The 13,919-nt window shown below is 48.2% G+C and overlaps 1 protein-coding gene and 1 long non-coding RNA gene across 2 annotated transcripts in view; one reads left to right on the top strand and one right to left on the bottom strand.

Annotated features, from left to right (window-relative positions):
* Positions 1 to 13,919, top strand: part of LOC122167243 — a 24,731-nt gene extending 10,812 nt beyond the window's left edge. The window contains exons 3-4 of the long non-coding RNA XR_006170993.1: positions 4,884 to 4,985; positions 12,594 to 13,919. This is a non-coding gene — a long non-coding RNA (uncharacterized LOC122167243). The remainder of the gene's footprint in view (positions 1 to 4,883; positions 4,986 to 12,593) is intronic.
* Positions 6,284 to 10,883, bottom strand: TMEM88B (transmembrane protein 88B). The gene is made up of 2 exons (XM_042831698.1): positions 9,394 to 10,883; positions 6,284 to 7,600 (listed from the first exon to the last, which is right to left on the bottom strand). Exons 1-2 carry the CDS (start codon positions 9,661 to 9,663, stop codon positions 7,331 to 7,333), a joined length of 540 nt encoding a protein of 179 aa, XP_042687632.1. The 5' UTR covers positions 9,664 to 10,883; the 3' UTR covers positions 6,284 to 7,330.

Here is a 13,919-nt window from a genome sequence, read left to right as displayed (position 1 = left end):
CCAGAGGGCTGAAAAGAGGTTTCTGCACGGAAGGGCTGGAAGCCAGCATGGGGCCAAGGTAACTACAGAGAAAATAGAAACCAAAAGGCCATTAAAGCTGAACAAATTAAAAGATGCAAGGTAGCAGAAAGTCAGAGCAGCAAAGGAGGCAGGTGGATCAGCCATCAGAGGAGGCTCTTCATCTGTCCCCATAAGGCAGGCAGACCCCAGCCCTCCTCCCATCTTGTGCCAAAGCAGCCTGGGTGCGTGAGCAGCCGGAACGCAGCACAGATTTGTGGCCTTCAGCAGCAAGAGGTTTGTGTCTGGGAGGAAATCTGCTCCCCTGACTGCTATTTTTACCCCTGCTCATCTGGATAGGGGTCAGGGCTTGGTTTCCTCAGCTCTCAACTGCGTGCTTGGGAGACAAGGAGTACAGGCACGATCGAAACTGGCGGCTGCTGAAAGCAGAGCGATGAACCAGACAGTGCTACCTCTTCCTGCTTCCCAGCCTGCCTCTTTATGTGTTGTTTTTTTTTTTAATTATTCTTTGCTTCTTATCTCTCCTTGTGGTTTATGTAAGCCATTGAAAAGCAAGTCCAGCCCTTCACATCCTGCCTGCTCCGTCCAAGGGGGCAAAGCACATCGGGCTCTCTGGTGTGACCCAGTGGTGCTTCCCAGTGCTTTGCTGAGCATCCCTCCGCAAGCACAGGGACACACACTGCAGCCAATTGTGTCCACATGCTTCATCCTGCAAACACAGGTCTCCCTTCCCACCCGCTCCTTCAGCCCCTAGCTTTGCCAGCCCCGTCTCCTTGCGGTTTTCACTGTGTCTTATCTACTAGCATCCTCCCAGGGCAAGTTCTCACACCTTTACAGCCACTGGAGACAGACACGGGGGGTGCTGGGGGAGCTGTTATCTGGGTATCTATTGGCACCGACAATCCCTGCAGCTGCCAGCCCGTGCAGATGGGCAGAGCAGTCACTAACATGTTGGTGGGATTGCAACACTCCCCAGAGGCTCTAACATACGTAGCTGCCTGCTTGGTGCCACACAGATAAAAATGTGATGACAAAAGGGCAATTTTAGCGCATTGTTGGAATATTAAACGTACTGATGAGGATGAGCTGGAGCAGATCTGTGCTTCCAGGTGAGAAGGAGGAATAACCTGTGCTCAGCACCACTTCTGCTGTTATGGGGTCACAGAGGCAGCACCTGTGCATGGCTTGCTGCATAGCTGGGCACCTCCTGCAGCTCCTGAAGGCTGGAGAATGCAGGGAATGAGCTCAGCAAGCACTTTTAGGGTCAGAGCCCTGGTGGCATGCTGAGCCCAGGCTTGGACTGAGGCCATGTGAGAACTTTGCAGGCTCACAGTCAGGATGCAGAGCATCACCAAGTCCATCTGCATTACCTTCCATGTGCTTTGGGTGCAGCAAACCCAACAGACACATCCCCAAGCTCCAGTTTTCCTGCTTTCCTGCAGAATCCTTTACAAAGCTCCCCCTGGCACTGCCTGGGGAGCTGCAGAACAAGACTGCGTTGTTTCTGGCTGCCTGAGCTGGGGGGAGGACAAGGCATGGGGGGAGAAGAAAACACAAATGCTGACCTTACCCAGCTGTGCTAAATGCTCTGGGCTTGTCATGGTTTGTGCATAATCCCTTGTCTCCATGCATAGGGTTAGGGTTTGGGGAGCTTGGCTTTTATTCCTCAAGCAGAAAAACAGCAACACTGAGTTACATGGGGCAATATTTGCTGGTGTCAGTTCCCCCAAAGCAAAGCTTTGCTTCTCAGAAAGACTTGTGTTGGTGATGCCCAGGTCCCCCTCTTTGTCAGGACTGCAAGCTGTACAGTGAAATCTTGCTCCCCAGCCCTGAAACAGTGCTGCTCTCCACTTCTCTTTTAGTTGGTGCTTTTTCCCCTGCAGACCTCTGAGTGATTGAGAGGTTTTTCTGGACAGCAGTCTCTAGCTCTCAAAGAGGACTGTGAAGTAGTTAGCAGCATCTGCCACGCTCACCCTTCCAGCCATTCTGTGCTACTATTGATTCTGAGGGCTACGTAATTTATTTATTTTCATATTCTTCTGCAGCTCTTCCACAAAGAGCCCTTCAGCAACGCGTGCCTGACAGATGGCCTCAGAGCTCTGCTGTGTTTTAGCAGCTCTGCGTGCCCAGAGGCTCATTTAAACACACACAGCTTCCCAGCTGCCTCCCACTGCTCACTGACACGTAAAGGACTGCTTTGCAGGGCACTCTGGTGCTGGGACAGCTGGGTTACATCACTGCTTGCTTCCTTACCTGCACAGCATCTTCCATCAGGGACCTTCCCCAGCATAAGGGTGCAGCGTGACCTGTGCTGCAGAATCAGCTTGCTGGGTGCAAACCTTTGGCAGGCACCCACTGCTTATTTGCTCCTTAATTGTTTCCATTCATTCAGAGTTTTCCCAAGCTGGAAATCATCACTGGTGACCAGTTAGCTCCAAGACAGCGGAGGGCATTGCAGGAGGACAATGGACATTTCCCTGAAGACGCTCAAGTTACCATTAAGCAGTCAGAAATACAAATAAAGAGAGCAAAAGAAGCTATCCAGCATATATCTGAGTGGAATTGTATTACCATGCAGATCCCTAACAAGTTAACCTACAGAGATCTCAGGAGATCAGGAGAATGAGTGTATGGGAACTGCTGCATCACGGCCTGAAGCTCTGATTGATCACCTGAGGTGAGCTGTGGGTCAGCCAGAGGAGCACAGGTGAATGCAATTCACCTGTCCTAGACCTATTTAAGAGCTGGCTACCAGTGGGGAAGGATCTCATCTGGAGATCTGCTCTGCTGGTGTTTTTTTGTGGGTGAGCCTAGTGTATGGGTAAGCCCTCCATTTATTCTCTCTTGTTACATTAGTCTGCTTTGCCTAACTCTCTTGTTCTTTTTTGTGATTATAACATCTTAACGTCTATTGATTATACATCTTAATATCCATTGATTATACACTTGGCGAGCCAGGCAGGCCAAATATACTAAAATTTACATCATGTCTTTTCTTTGGAATGTCTATAAATGGGTCAAGGGGAAGAACAATACTCCTCTAGAGAAAATGATTCCAGGGCAGATCTTGTGGGATCCCCTTATTATGAGTTAGCAGTTATCATTGAAAAATGGGGTCCCTTACATGTTATGGGCAATATCTCCCCATGTCACATGGCAGATTACTTTCAAGGACTTGGCGAGGATGTGCTCATCACTGAAGAAAGACAACTGGCTGCCTCCATGGTGGCATGGCCACTATTAAGTGCCTTAAATCATGCGGATATAAGAAATAATACTTGAGAAAGTGAAAATCAACTTTTAAAAGACTGTATTGAAAAACTGGAGCATGAACTTGGTGTATTAACAGGAAATAAGCCAATTCTACATCTTCCCGTAGGCCAAGTTTGTAACCTTACAATAAACAATGACCAGACTCCTGAATCAACCGACTCTGTTGATCAGGAGAATAAAAACTCCCAATTAGATCTTGAATATCCAATTCTGACTGATCCACTAGAAGTCTGTCCTGTCATAGCCCAGAAAACAAAAAAAGTGCAGGACTGACCAGCAGGGGTGCTGCCTGCCCAGACTCATTTACATGTAATGGCCTGGCCATGCACAGCAACAGAATTAATGGATTTAGTGCAGCAGTTGAACATGGGTCAGTCTGTCCTAAGCAATAGGCGAGCGCCGTTCCGAAGTGGAGCAGGGTTCCATGTGAACAGCAGCTCCCAAACGATGAGGCACATGGAGTCCATCTGGCAGAGGTGACACTGAGAGTGATGCCCTGAGCTCTTGGCAATGCACTGTGGCTCTGCCAGGAGCAGCTGAGCCCTGCTGGGTACCAGTGCCAGCAATTCCCATTGGATCTGGTTCTCAGTGACCAGAGCCATGCTTGTGTGATTGGGATTTGTTCTTTATTTCAGGAGGCCTTTGAGCTTATTCATCCCCGACCCTTACGCTCTGGATAAATCAGAGAATGGGACATAAGGACCTGCATGACAGCAGCAGCTCTTCCTCCTGCCACTTGTGGAAGCTGTTAGCATTCACTTCTGTCATATTAAATCCACATGTAATTTGTACATGAAGCTTCTATAAGTGCTCACGCACAGCAGGATGGCTTAGGATGCAGAACAGAGGGGTGAGAGGATCCGCCCAGCACTGTGGGGCTGTATGGACCAGAGCAGCACAAGGGGAAACTTCCACAAAAAGGAGCTTCCCTCATCTCTCCCTGGTTCATCCATCTGTCAGTATGGATCCCACCAGTAATTTGGTACAGAACAGTCGGCAGCCTGCAAGCACCCTTGGTGTGTTGTTACATTTGTGAAGAATGAGCTCCCTTGCTGTGATGGCTCCATTCCTTTGGATTTTATTTTTCTGTCCCTTCTGTTAGCAATCAAATCATGGTTTTGCTGTTTGCCTGCTTTCCGCGTTGCAATCCACAAACACCCCCCAAAGCACCCGTTGCAACAGCAACAGGACTACATTCCCACTTCCAAACAAACTTGGGAGTAGGGAACCCAAGCCAAAGATGCCCAAATTCCCCTTAGACGGAGCATTCCAGAAACCTCAGCATTGCTGAGCCACAATCCTCACACCATTCTCATCCTCACCCCAAAACCCTACAGGCACAAAGTGGACACCTCTCTTGCAGCACAGCCAGAAACCCAGGTTCTGCTGTTCATCCCTTGGCCTCCTTTGCTGCTTTTCTCCCATAGCCAGCTGCAAGCACCAATGCACACCTGCAGGGAAAGGGAAAAGCTGTTCCACAAAGGCATCAAGGAGCAGAGCTGGACCAGGTGATGCACAGCAGCATCTCTGAAATATCAGCCCCGTTTCAGCACGAGTTGGGTTATTAATGTTTTCTCTTTTCACCTTCACAGGATGAGAACTCACAGTTATACTGTGCTCATAGCTACCTGCCATAAATCCGGCACGAAGCAGCTGTCTCCTGTGATTCATGCTGGGGATACATCCAGATCAAGGTAAGCTGCCTGCTTGGTACTCACTGTCGGTACCTTCAGCTCTTTCTGAGTATTTTTTTTTTAATCTTGGAAATGAGCACTGGGAAAATGAATACTCCTGGCTCAAAACCCTTGTATAGCCTCTTATCAGACCAGAGGCTTGATTTTAAAGAAAACAAGAAAATTGCCTTCCTCTCCAGAAGGATGCCAGGCTCAGCTGTGCTGAACTCCGGAACAAAGCCCATGTGAGGGTTTGAGGAGCACATGCACAGCACACACAGCAGCCTCCTGCAGCATCTGCAGGCGCAGTCCCCAGCTGGCACAGCTGCCCCAAGGCAGAAGACATCAAGGGTGCCTCTGTTCTAAGGACAGAGATCTCAGGGCTGCAGTCTCACTGCTGTGCTGTAGTCATGCTTTGCTGCACCAGGGCATCCCTGAGGTAGAGCTTACCCCAAAATCTGCTGTGATGCAGAGAAGTGGCTCCAGCTGAAAACAGAACACAGGTTTTTCTTCCTTTATAGTCCAGGGAGTTCTCTGATGCATAGACACTGTATGATATTCTGCAAGATGCCCTACCAACCATATGGAGCTGTGTAAGGGGACTTCCAACAGAATTACTGGTCAGGTTCTGCACCTTGGGAAGTGATTTCAGGTTGCAAGTCAGACCAGGAAAAAAGCAAGACAGTTTAGTCTGTGCTCCCACCCTGCAGAGTCCTGTAACAATAGAAAAAGCCTTAAAATGCAAAAATCTGTGTTCCTCCAACCATTCAGGCTATGGGCTGGAACAGTCTTGTTCACTCAGTGCACAGAAGCATTCAGCAGTAATTTGAACTGTAAATGAGACATATCGGACCAGTTTCACCTGAAGCACTGTGAAAGTGATTTAGCTGGGACTGGTTTGCTTCAGCTGCCAGAATGGGCTAAATGGTGACAAGGGCTGGCAGAACACTCAGTTGTACATTCGGAGGGAGCCAGCAAAGCTGATATATTACACTGCTGGCCAACAGCACAGAGCTCTGCTGGAGTCCAGAGTTCAGCCTCTTACCATCGCAAAACAACACAATGGCCAAAGCCCCAACCAATGGCTCTAACTGCTCAAAGCTCCTGCTTTGATTCACATCCAGCTTTCCCTGTCCCCATCTGTTTGGTGGCTGGGCTGGGTACCAGCCTGTGCTACAATCCAATCCACTTTCTTCTGTAGCCATCACTGATTATTTGAGGATAGAACGAGAGTTTGCAATGGGCTGCAGCCAGCTGATTCCGGTGCAGCCTGTACTATGAGACAGAACAGAAACTCCTCCAGTGGAGATTCAGCATGATCTTTATTCAGACATAGCAATGGCAATAGTTGGCAGATAGGAAGAGCAGCGGGGGGAGCACGGAGCTTGCAGCAGTCAGCAGCACACAGCCCCACTGATGCCGTGCCTGAAACCATCAGGGCTTAAAGGAAAACATCACAACACAGCTGGGGATGACCTCTGGAGATCATCTGGTCCAAACCTACTCCAGCAGGACCACCTGGAGCATCACACGCTTACACCCAGCTGCCATACCTTCTCACATCCACTCTTCAGATTGTGCAGCACTAATGCTACATCCAGGTGTCTCAGAACAAGGCACTGTCTCTGAAATCTCTTACCCAGCCCTGGAAGAGCCTGCAGTGACTCTGAGGCCACTGGAGATCTCCAGCTCGTCCTGCGAGGAGCCTTAAAACGGAGCTGAACAAAAACCACAGCGAAGGACAAAGAATGATTTGCAGGTTAATACCCACCAGCTATCACCAGACAAGCACACTTCAGATCAGCAGCTGGAGGGGGACAGACCCAAAGAACTGCGTATATCTGCAGCCAGCCCAACAACCTGGCTCGGGGACAGGAAAACAAGCATAGCACTGCTATAGGCTATGGGAAAGAGGGGTTGTTAACTGGGGAAGAACATCTGGTGCGTAGGAACTCTGCAGATCTCTAGCACTGCAGAAGCAATGACCTACAGAGGTTGGGACTGCCCAGCACTGAGAAACCCCAGCTGCTTCCTTATGGCTGGATGCTTTCCCAGCAGCAGCCAAACCCAAGGAGACCTCTGTGACCATGCTGTCAAGACTGGAAATAGAGCTGCCATGAGCACAGCAGGTCCTGGAGGAATTCTGCTGCATGTTGTTTTTAACATCAAGGAGCTGCACTGACAATCCCTCCCTGGTGGTGAGCAGCAATCTACTATGATATAGACAAAGCTATAGGAGGTGGCTCATGACACTTCTCTTGCTTACAATGAGCACTGCTCCGCAGAGGTCTCAGGGTGATGCTGGGAGGCAGCGGGGAGGGTGAGGATAGGGAGAAGGGCACGCTGGGTGGGATGGGGCCTCTGGCTCAGACCCAGGCCTTGACATGGGGGCTGCAGCCCCTGGCACAGCCGCACAGACCGCCCTCCTCATACCAGCGCCACTTCACGCCCTTGTACAGGGCCCGGCTGCACGGCTGGAAGCACATGAGGAGGCGAAGGCGCCTGGCCAGGCTGCAGTAGGTGGCCATGGCCACCACGATGAGGGGCGACATGATGACGAAGCCCAGGATGATGAGGGCCGAGGAGCTGTTGTCATCCAGGATGGTTCTGCAGTAGCGGGCAGTGGAGTGCAGCACCTGTGGGAACACAGGGAGTTTGTCACAGAGCAGCTGGTGGATAGGGGCAGGGACCAAAGCAGCCCTGGGTTTCAGTGCCTTCCCAATGAGGCACGGCTGCTCTTCCCTCTGCAGTCCTCAAGCGACATGATATGACTGACAACACTTTAATCAGGCTTTCAATTACTTGGGCATCGCCGTGAGACAAGAGTGCCACACTGCTCCTGAAGCAGGAAACCATCTTTATTAAGTTATCCATAATAGCACGCCTTAGCATTTGTTATCTGGGAACCAAACAAAAAGGCCTCCCGCTGCTGCACCGACGTGGGTGGCACAACATGCTGGTAATTACAGCTAAGTAAATCAAATGCAGCAGAAATGTTGGGTCCTGCAGACAGATTGGTGGGCTGCAGATTCCCAAGCCTACTCTGTGCTCCATCTTCTACACACCACCGTGTACATATTTGGATCTCTCAGCACTTCAACACCTGCTGAGAGGTCCTGCTCACCTCGTGCTGCTGTTGGGCACTCAGCACAGTGCTGGTTCGGGGGCTTACAGCCCTGCTTTCCTGCTGTGGCAGCAGCAGCATGAGGCCAAGCCAGTCACTGGTTCTGTGCTAACAAATGACATGGGCAGCCCTCACCCCCCCCCCCCTCACCCCCCCAGCCTCCTTCCTTTTCTCTATATGCTTTCTGCAGTAGAAGCAGCACAATCACATTCAAAAAAAATAAATAAATCCATCTAATGGCTCTGCAGTGCAGAAATCAGCCTCTGGCTACGAGGAAGGCAGAGAACAGCAATAGCCTGAGGACAAAGGGCTGCTCTTGTCAAGCCATCCTGCAGCATTCCCCATCTACCTCTATTAAAAGATGAGTCTGAGTTAAAAGACTCCTTGCAGCTAACAGCACTTGCTTTCAGGACTGATGTACTCTGCTTTACTCAAAAACCTTTTGCTGCTCCTCAGAGCCCAAAGCCATCAAGCAGAGCCCTGCGTGTACAACGGGTAGTTTGGGGTCTTCCAAAAGGCCAGTGATCCCAATTGTCTCTTTGCGAAGACCAAGGGTCTGTGTGCTGAAACATTACCTCTCACTCCAGGATCTGCTCACTCAGAGGTCCCAAGGATTTGGCTGACTAGATGGGATGCACAGATTTCATTAAGAAGGGTGGGGAAAAAAAAAAAACACTTCTCCTTTTATATTTCTCAGGTAAATATATAATTTTGAGAAGATTCAAAGTCTTCCTTTTGTTCCAATTTTGTGGAATGGGGTGGCCAACAGCATCTATTTTTGGAGCCTGTTCTCCCTCCTGGGAGGAAGTATTGCAGGGTTTGTTTTTTCCCTCCCCAAAGCAGGAAGAGAACCCTCCTAACACTGGGTAACCTGCAAGAGAAACCAGATGGAGCTGCTCTAAGAGCTACTGCTGGTGAAACTGTTTCTTGCCATCCACTTAATCAACAGATTCCAACCATATTTATGGAAACATAAGAGGAAATTCATAGGTATTCTTGGAATAATGAAATTCAGAGGATAGCAACAACATGGAGCAGGCACAGCCAGAGCCCTTCCTGACCAAGCAAATATACTGGTTACAAGTGAGAAACTGTACAGAAACATCTGAATCTGTACACAGGCATAAGAGGGATTACAGACACTGCTAGGCTTTATTAATGCTGAATTATTTTTTAGGAAGATCAAATATGTCAATCACTGTGGAAAGGTTACTTAAACAGAAAGTAGCAAACACCACCAGAGCTCTTTTGCCCTTTAGTTTTCCCTACTCAAACTTCCATTCCAAATGGAGCAAACTTACTTACCCGAGAGTGGCACTGGAAGCCAAAGTAAACGACCACAATGGTGGGAAGCAACACGATGGTGAAGATAACAAGCATCAGGAGCAAGTTGATGAAAAAGACTAAGAGGTTCATGGTGGCTATCAGCAGAGCCCATGCCCAGCAGCCGCAGGTGCTCCGTGGCTCCCGGGGAAGGAGCTGGTCATCCATGTCATACGGTGGGAGACTGGGATGCATCTTAGACTTGGCCAAGAGGCTTTCTGCTGCTAAGTCCTCGGTCTCCTGGTCAGCCATGTTGCAAGAATGCTGCTGATCAAACCCAAACCTTTTTCAAAGTGGTTTCTTTTGTTCTGGCCACAGATCTGCCTAGGCTTTTCCTAGCCCTTGCACATATGGACAAGAACACAGCCAGAGAGCGTAATGGAGCAAGGAAGGAATGATCTTTTGGCCACCTGCTTTCCCAGGACAAATTGTTCCTTCTTAGGTTGTTTTCCAGTAGTGTCCTGATCTCAGTTTTAAGGCAGCTTGGCAACAGCTATAGTTCTGCTTCTGAATCCATGGCACCCCTGAATTCCCGTTGTTCTTTCCAGGAGTCCGACTCCAAGAGGTCCCCACCAGTTGCTCTCAGCTTTGATAGGTAGCTCGGTTCAGGAGGGCACCTGGCTTCATTTTCCTCCTCCAACTCTTAGCACTGCTGTTTGCCAGCAACACCAGCACCTCCAGACAGGTCGTCGACTTTAAATCACCTTTCCGTGCTTCTCATCCCGTACCCATGGAAATATTCCTTCTCAACTCTCATCCAAACAAAGTGCCCGGGGATGATAACGAAGCAGAGCTGCCCTCCCCTCTGCCTTGATGGAGTCCTTGCCCACAGCAGGCTGAGATGGAAGCAGAGATGGGAGCAGTGTGTGGTCTCAGTGCTCTCTGCTCCCCGCTGTCACAGTGCTCCAATGCACGCAGTGCCTTCCTCGGAGCCTCGCAGCACTGCTCTGTTTACAGTGTGGCTTCTGAAGCTGCTTTCTGTGCCAGCCAATCACTTACATCTGCCTCACAAGTGATTTAGCACACAGCACCCAGGAGCCACACTCAAACCATACATTCCCAGGGCAAGATGGTCTCTTTCAAACTGAAATTATTATTCTGCCCGTGATCCATTTTCTACGTTTTCTCTCTAGATTAAAATGCCTTATAGTAATTGATAATAATCACTATATAGCTTAGAAACCTTCTGTTCTCTGCGCTCGCCACTGTTATTGTCTGCAGAGCACACTGATGTACTCTTGAGCTGAAGGCAGAGTAATGATCACTTATTCTACCTTCCTGATTTGATGAATGTTATTTAAGAAATCACTGCTATCTCTGCATTTATGTCACCTTTCAGATGAATTCACTTGTGCAGAAGGAAGAAAACTTTCTTCCAGGAGGTGCACAGGTCTTACCAGAAGGCAGAGCTCAGCACAGCAGGAAAGCAATCCAGGAGTCCTGTCTTCCATTTGGTGCTACTTCCTAGAGAAATTCTGCTCTAGGAAAGGGCTGAGAGACTGCTCAAGCTGTGTTTGTGGTGTTTGAATTGAAGGAAGGCTCGTTCAGGAAGCCTCCCAGTTCTCCCAGTACCTTCCCTCAGGCTCAGGACTGTCAAATACTGTTTGTACAAAGTGAGACATCCTGAGACCATTTGCAGTCTGCCACACGTAATCAGTGCTGAAGTGTAGGCTTGAAGACTCAAGTGGATTGAAGAGAGGTGTGAGAAAATTGGTATTGATTTCAAATACCAGCAAGAATGAAGCCTTATGAAACAAGTAAGGAGTTTTAAAAACAGCTCGGCACCATCCACATTTGTTATGCAGTTCTCCTAGCTATTACAATTACTAGTTGATTCTCTTACCACTTCATTATTTTTCTACGGCTCTTCTTGTTAAACCTATCCAGCATTCAGAAGTCTCAGGAGCTTCACCTCATGAACATCTAGTGATAAAAATTCCCCTAACCAGTCTGCACTTGAGCGCAGCTCACAAGTAAGGTGCAGCATCCATACTAAGAGCACAAACCCTCACAGCCAAAGAACACCTTGTTCTGTCCTTACCATTGGCACACCCTGAAGAACAGCAAGGCAAGGCGAAATTGAGAAATCAGCCTGAGGGTCACAGCCTGTGTCTCACTTCCATGAGCACAGATTTGGTTCCTCAGGTCCTGGATGAATCTTCAGCTGCACATCTCTCACTGTCCTGCTTTGAGATACAAAGGTTCTTTTCAGGCCTAATTGCTGAAAGGTTTATTAATTATGCAAAATCCTAGCTTCCTTATGATGTTTTGGAAAGGAGGAAATGAAAAAGGGAGCCACTATCTCCAGTATAATCCTGTTTATTTATGAAGTGGCACAAGAGTCATTTATTCCTGCAATACAGCAGGGAACAAACAACAGCAGGCACATTTCTGCACGCAAGCTAGTCCCATCTGTTCCGGAAGGGACACACTCTGCTTCCAGGGCATTCTCCAGCCATGTGCTTCTCCTCATTCCTTCCACAAAGTGTGTTTTCTCTGGACTGCCTTCCAGATCTCCCACGGACACAGTGGCCAGACACAGCAAGGGAACTCACTTTGCTTCTTGTGCTCTGTACCATGCCTGTTTCACCCAAAGGGTTGAATGCTGGCCATTCCCCTGGTACATTCCAACTGGCTGCGTTCCATGCTTGGTGTTTCCTAACTGCAGGGAAAAACCCTTCACCTGGAGGCAGCAATAGGGGAGGACTTAGCATCACTTGGGAAACCCACTCTCCACACGAAGCACTGGGCAGCTGTGCTGCTCCTTACCAGGAATGACTTCAGCTAGATTCTTCTTGAGTCATTTTATTTGCTTAGCCGTAGTGCTGAAGGTGACATCTGTTTTGTTTGTTGTTATTTATTCCATCTGTTGAGCTCTCACAGCGAAGAAAAAATTAAAGCTGATGTGCCAGGTGAGGAGGGGAATGTTAAAAATAGGCTCTGCCATCAGCCTGCAGCCTGATTTGTTCCTTATCTAAGCTGATTATAAACTAACTTACCCAGGTTCTGAATTGTAAGTAAAAAAAAAAAAAAAAGAAAACTGTCTGTCAAACCTGAAAATGGTCCTTTTCATTTCTGAATGTCAGGCACTGAAATATTTTTGAAAACTGTGCGATGTCATAAAAAACATTAAATCGATTTCAAAAGCACTTCAGCTGACAGATCGATTTCTATTTTAACAGAACTGCAAAGCCCAGGAGCACCTCTGTTTGGACAGCCACTTTCCTGGGAGGAAGAGAACAAACTGTGAAAACCTTCTAAGTGACTGCTAGGGAAACTTCTCTTCGAGTGCATCCTGGAATGATTTCCCAGCTGTGCCACGAGAGGATTTCTAAATCAGATTGGAAAAACACAAGGGTTGCAAATCTGCTTAGCATGTACGGTGTAGGGCACAGCGAAGACATTTCATAAACAGAGAATTCATTGTTCACATTCTTCAAAAGGCTCACGGTAGCAATGAATAATTTAAGATCGAGAGGGACAAAAGATCTGAAGCAAGAGTGCTACCATGGGCTTGGAATAATACCTAGTACAAGCATTCAGGTTTTGTCCAGTGCAATTTCAGATGTGATATTCAAAGAGCAGTATGAGTACCCTTCCTTTCACACATGTGACAAGGGAAGTTGTTTGCTCTATCAGCTAGCAGGCCAGTGGCAAGGCTGAGAACAGAGCCTGCATGTGTTCTGTGTCTTTTCGGACCCATGAGTCAACATTTTTCAACGACCACAAATGAGCCTATCTCCTTTCTACTAATGAATTCATGTATGAGAGAAAGAGAGAGAAAGAGATGAAAAAATATAGGGAGGAATGACCTTTAAAACAGTCAGATTGTATGAAAAGCCCATTTTCATCTTGTTCTACCCATTTCCTCACCACTCTCTCAGGCTGAATGGCTCCTAGGGGAGAACGGAAGCCAATAGCTTTCCCTCAAGCTGCAAAATGTGAAATGTCTGCACAGACCTACCCAGACGTCCACAGGGAAATAACTACGGCATACATCCTGCATTCAGTTATTGCACAGGCCAGCCATGGTGGTAATAAAGCCCTGAATCTGTGCAGGAAAACAGATGGCATCGGATGTAATAAATATGACAAATGGCATGGAGGCTCCTGAAGAGTCACAGCATAGAGAATGGCTGCCAGCAGCTCCTGGTTCAAATATCTAGTATTTTTCAAGTCTGAGTTAAGCCCTCTAACTGGAGAAAGGATAAGACACGCACAGAGGATGAAAAGCAAAAAAACAAATAGCCAGCAACAAGCCCTAGAGGAAATAAAATCAGATCAAGACTTATGCCACGGAAAGACAGCAAACACTGTATCAGGCAACTCAAATCCTAACCCAAATCACTTCTGCTGTCTTGTGTTTGAGTTCCACAGGGTGGGAAAGGTGCCTTGGTGTAACTTAGGGAGCAGTTACTAACAGAAGCATCATTGCTTTGAAGTGCTCAGAGTGGTGTGCTAATGTCAGTAGCTACCTCTAAGGGCAGACCCTCACTACTAAGCAACTT

Source organism: Centrocercus urophasianus, unplaced genomic scaffold (assembly GCF_019232065.1).
Source record: "Centrocercus urophasianus isolate 14NV4802_14NV808 unplaced genomic scaffold, USGS_Curo_1.0 seq_36, whole genome shotgun sequence".
NCBI classification, from domain to species: domain Eukaryota; kingdom Metazoa; phylum Chordata; class Aves; order Galliformes; family Phasianidae; genus Centrocercus; species Centrocercus urophasianus.
Note: the sequence above shows the minus strand (reverse complement) of the source record. Positions and strands in the feature narration are given on the sequence as shown.

Excerpts from the sequence above, each read along its gene's own strand:
- TMEM88B (XM_042831698.1), bottom strand. The coding sequence starts at position 9,663 with ATGGCTGACCAGGAGACCGAGGACTTAGCAGCAGAAAGCCTCTTGGCC. Across the intron at positions 7,601-9,393 it reads GCTTCCAGTGCCACTCTCGG|GTGCTGCACTCCACTGCCCG; the intron begins GTAAGTAAGTTT and ends GTGTTCCCACAG.